We start from the raw sequence: 4,722 nt of genomic DNA, 5'->3' as shown, positions 1-4,722 counted from the left end.
TTGGAATATTGCGTGCAATTCTGGTCTCCTTCTTATCGGATATTGTGAAACTTGAAAGGGTTCAGAAAAGATTTACAAGCATGTTGCCAGGGTTGGAGGTTTTGAGCTATAGGGAGAGGCTGAACAGGCTGAGACTGTTTTCCCTGGAGCGTCGGAGTCTGAGGGGTGACCTTAGAGAGGTTTACAAAATTATGAGGGGCATGGATAGGGTAAATAGACAAGGTCTTTTCCCTGGGGTCAGGGAGTCCAGAACTATAGGGCATAGGTTTAGGGTGAGAGGGGAAAGATACAAAAGAGACAGACCTAAGGGCAAACATTTTCACAAAGAGGGTGGTACATGTATGGAATGAGCTGCCAGAGGAAGTGGTGGAGGTTGGTACAATTGCAACATTTAAGAGGCATTTGGATGGGTATGTGAACAGGAAGGGTTTGGAGGTGGGACTAGGTTGGATTGGAAAATCTTTTCAGCATGGACGGGTTGGACCAACAGGTCTGTTTCCATGCTGTACATCTCCATGACTCTATGAATCTATGTCATCTACTATATCCGTTGCACCAGATGAGGTCTCCTTTACATCGGGGAGACAGAATGTCAACTTGCGGATCGTTTTAGAGAGCATCTGTGGGACACCTGCACCAATCAACCCCACTGTCCCGTGCTGAACACTTCAACTCCCTCTCCCACTCCACCAAGGACATGCAGGTCCTGGGCCTCCTCCATTGCCAAACACTAACCACTTGATGCCTGGAGGAAGAATGCCTCATCTTCCGCTTTGGCACCCTGCAACCACATGGGATCAATGTGGATTTCACCAGTTTCTTCATTTCCTATTTCCCCCCACTTTATACCAATCTCAAGCCTCCAATCTGGCACCACCCCCTTGAACTGTCCATTTCCCTTTCCACATATCTGCTCCATCCTCCACTCCAACCTATCATTGCCACCTTCATCTCCCTATCACATTCTAAGCTACCTTTCCCCCAGCCCCACCCCCTTCCTATTTATCTCTCAGCCCCACCCAGCCCACAAGCCTCATTCCTGATGGAGGGCTTATGCCTGAAATGTCGATTCTCCTGCTCCTTGGATGCTGCCTGACCCGCTGAGCTTTTGCAGCACCACACTCTCAACCCTCTCAGAAAGAGGTCAACCTTTGAGAAAAGGAGATAGGAGCGTGTGGAAATGTGTTGTAAGCTGGCTAAAAATGTCTCAATCTTGGAAAGCTGTGTGAATAAGCCAGAGACACAAAATAACTCAGTGTTTCGCAAAAATAGCCAAACAGACTCGGCTGGTCAGTTGAAAAAGAAGTCTGGAAAACAGCATCATCTGGACTTTGGTGATCTGAGAGAGAAAGGATTCATACAAGTATGCCTTGGTGATGATGGTGCAAGAAGCTATAAGCTGTTGGTGGATATGAATCATCACCTACATGAATAAAGTACAGCAAATTATGGAACTGTGTAGCAACATGGTAACATATTTGCATAAGGAGTGATATGAATGTTTGTTTGTATTTATGCAAGACATAACTTTATTGTACTGACTAAAGTGCAATTTACCTCTTTATTTGTAGTATCATTTGCCTATTAATTCATACTTAATTTGCGTAGATTCAGATTGCTGTTAAAGCAAAAAAACCTGAAGTTAAAACTTGTTGGTAATTTCTTAATTTGGGGCTCATCTATTAAATGTTATTGTTTTGGCTTCTGACAAAATATAATGGAAAAAGTATTGGGTAGGGAGGTTGTTATTCTTTAAAATAGTGCCATGGGATCTTTTGTGTCCACCTGAGCAGGTAGATAGGATTTTGGGTTTAACGCTTTATCTGAAATATTTCACTTACTCCCTCAGTCCTGCACTGGAATTTATTTTTGTGGGAGTACAAACTAAAATTTAAAAATATAGATTTTATTTCTGAAATTTCTACCCTTTCCTCCTCCTCCTCCTCCTCCCCTCTGCAGAGTAATTTGTGTTCACAGTGACAATTGTTCTGCACCTACTAGTTTCAAACACAAATTATTTCCGTATTGACAACAATTAGCAATGAATTTCTAACTTGTGTTATTGCTGTAATATGTCATAGAGATGTACAGCATGGAAACAGACCCTTTGGTCCAACTCGTCCATGCCGACCAGATATCCTAAATTAATCTAGTCCTATTTGCCAGCACTTGGAACATATCCATCTAAATCCTTCTTATTCATAGACCCATTCAGATGCCTTTTAAATGTTGTAATTGTACCAGCCTCCACCACTTCCTCTGGCAGCTCATTCCATATACACGTGACCTTTTGCATGAAAAGGTTGCCCCTCTTCAATCTCTCCCTTCTCACCCTAAACCTATGTCCTTTAGTTCTGGACTCCCCCACACCAGGGAAAAGACTTTGTCTATTTACCCTAACAATGCCCTTCATAATTTTGTTAACCTCTATAATGTCACCCCTCAGCCTCCGATGCTCCAGGAAAAACTGCCCCAGCCTGTTCAGCCTCTCCCTATAGTTCAAGCCCTCCAACCCTGACACATCCTTATAAATCTTTACTGAACCCTTTCAGGTTTGCCTTTTATTAGAAGGGAATAAAAGAATTTAATAGAAGGGAATAACCCTGCAAATTGCATGGATTTTGATAATGTTGCTCATCTCATCTGTCTGCAGTATTTCATTATATGTTTGAAGATATTTTGGAGTGCTTTGTTGTGGTATAAAAAGTTTGCAATTGAAAATTCAATTTATTCTTTCAGCTACCAGACTGCAGAAGTGAGGTAAAAGACCCTGACGGAATGAAACTCATTTCCACAGACATATCGCCTGAACAATAACGAATAGTGCAACGAATAAGCTTTCGGCAGTGTGCTATGTTACTCATGTTAATCTCCTGACAGCTTGTTCTATTACTTCCTGTTTTTTTGAAAACTTTTCCACCTTTCAAGCCTGTTGCTTTTGCACCTTAGAATTTTAAAGATAGAAATCAATTAAAATGTGCAATCAAATAAGTTTGTGAGATTTCTTCACAGGAAGTAATGTACATAGTTTACAAATTGTATTATGACTCCATTCAATTTATTTTCCCATCTCAGTAACATTTGGAAAGTAATTTCCAATTAACTATCACATTCCTGATGAAGGGCTTTTGTCTGAAACGTCGATTTTCCTGCTCCTCGGATGCTGCCTGACCTGCTGTGCTTTTCCAGCACCACATTCTCGACTCTGATCTCCAGCATCTGCAGCCCTTGCTTTCTCCTAAATAATTAGGTACAAGAGTAACATGAAATATGTTTGTAAAACTGTTGAAAAATTAAATAAGTCAGAGTTTTAGTTCCTATCTTTAATTGTTTCAAGTAAAGTGAGACATGGGCATTAATGTTTGCATAACTGTTTTCTCAGTTCCATTTTGCATGGAAATATTGTTCAAAATGAACTTGTGCCTTGATTACACACTACCTCATAAGCTCTCTATGTGAGATTTGAACATCTGTAGAACCTGAAATAATTCTCCTTTAGTAACATCTATTAAAATGGTTTGAAAGGTGTTTCCTGTGACCATTAAATTAATCAACTAAATAAAGTCGTTCCTTCATTTCATTACTTGCAAGTATGCTAAAATATTCCTTCATTTCAGAACTATTCTCAAACCAAATTTTGATGAATTTTTCATTTCCTGCTAACTCTTGTAGCAAGGTAACAAGGTAAATATTTTGTTATTAAATCAAACCCGTTTACAGCAAATTTGAGCAAAAGTATTTCTTTCAAAATGAAACAAGAACATTTTCCTATCACATATCTTAACTGGAACTTGTTTCTATTTTTGGAAAATATTGGAGAATAGAATTAAGTCATAACTGATTTTTGTAAGAATCGAATTCTCTGCAGACATGTCAATATTTTTAAAGTACATTCATCTTGAAGGTACAGCTTCTTATTGGATGAATCAGAAAAAAAATGCATTTGTAAATAGAATTATTCTCTGTATGATGATTTGTTTTCCATTGAGGAGTTTTTAACTAACTGCCCACAGGGGCAGCACGGTGGCTCACTGGTTAGCACTGCTGCCTCACAGTGCTAAGGACCCGTGTTTGATTCTAGCCTCAGGTGACTGTTTGAGTGGAGTTTGCACGTTCTGCCTGTGTCTGCGTGGGTTTCCTCCCACAATCCAAAGATGTGCAAGTTAGGTGAACTGGCCAGGCTAAATTGCCCATGGTGTTCGGTGCATTAGTCAGGGGTAAATGTAGGGAAATGGGTCTTGGTGAGTTACTCTTCAGAGGGTCGGTGTAGACTTGTTGGGCCAAAGGGCCTATTTCCATACTGTAGGGAATCTAATTGACTGAAAATAATACATTCTGACTTTGTGTGCAATGGTATGTTACAGTTGGTACTAAATGGGCAACCTGCCACATATCTTTCTTGATTTTTTTTGTTTTAGTTGAAATCAATTTGCTATTGATATTTTGCACTATTACAAAATGTCACTACAATTTCAAAAGATCTTTGTGTAGCAGTTGCACTAACTGGGGTGTCTAATAAAGAGAAATGGCCTGGAGATTTATCATGCATTGCTCATTGTACTGGAGCTAAATAGCATCCCAGTCCTTCAAATTGGCTGCAAAACGTACACACTCATTACAAAAAATAAATGAGCTACCTGTCATATTGGAACAGTTATCTAGGACCGACAGCTGAAACAGGCTTTTAGCTCCTTGAATATGTAAATAAGGTGACTGTTAATG

General features: G+C 39.8%; 1 protein-coding gene across 1 annotated transcript in view; it reads left to right on the top strand.

Moving 5' to 3' along the window:
• LOC122555808 (interleukin-8-like) overlaps positions 1 to 3,697 on the top strand; it is an 8,767-nt gene extending 5,070 nt beyond the window's left edge. The window contains exon 4 of the mRNA XM_043701972.1: positions 2,740 to 3,697. Within this exon, the coding sequence (XP_043557907.1) occupies positions 2,740 to 2,759 (20 nt within the window). The 3' untranslated portion in view covers positions 2,760 to 3,697. The remainder of the gene's footprint in view (positions 1 to 2,739) is intronic.
• Positions 3,698 to 4,722: the final 1,025 nt, after the last annotated feature.

Source organism: Chiloscyllium plagiosum, chromosome 1, assembly GCF_004010195.1.
Source record: "Chiloscyllium plagiosum isolate BGI_BamShark_2017 chromosome 1, ASM401019v2, whole genome shotgun sequence".
Lineage (NCBI taxonomy): Eukaryota > Metazoa > Chordata > Chondrichthyes > Orectolobiformes > Hemiscylliidae > Chiloscyllium > Chiloscyllium plagiosum.
Note: the sequence above shows the minus strand (reverse complement) of the source record. Positions and strands in the feature narration are given on the sequence as shown.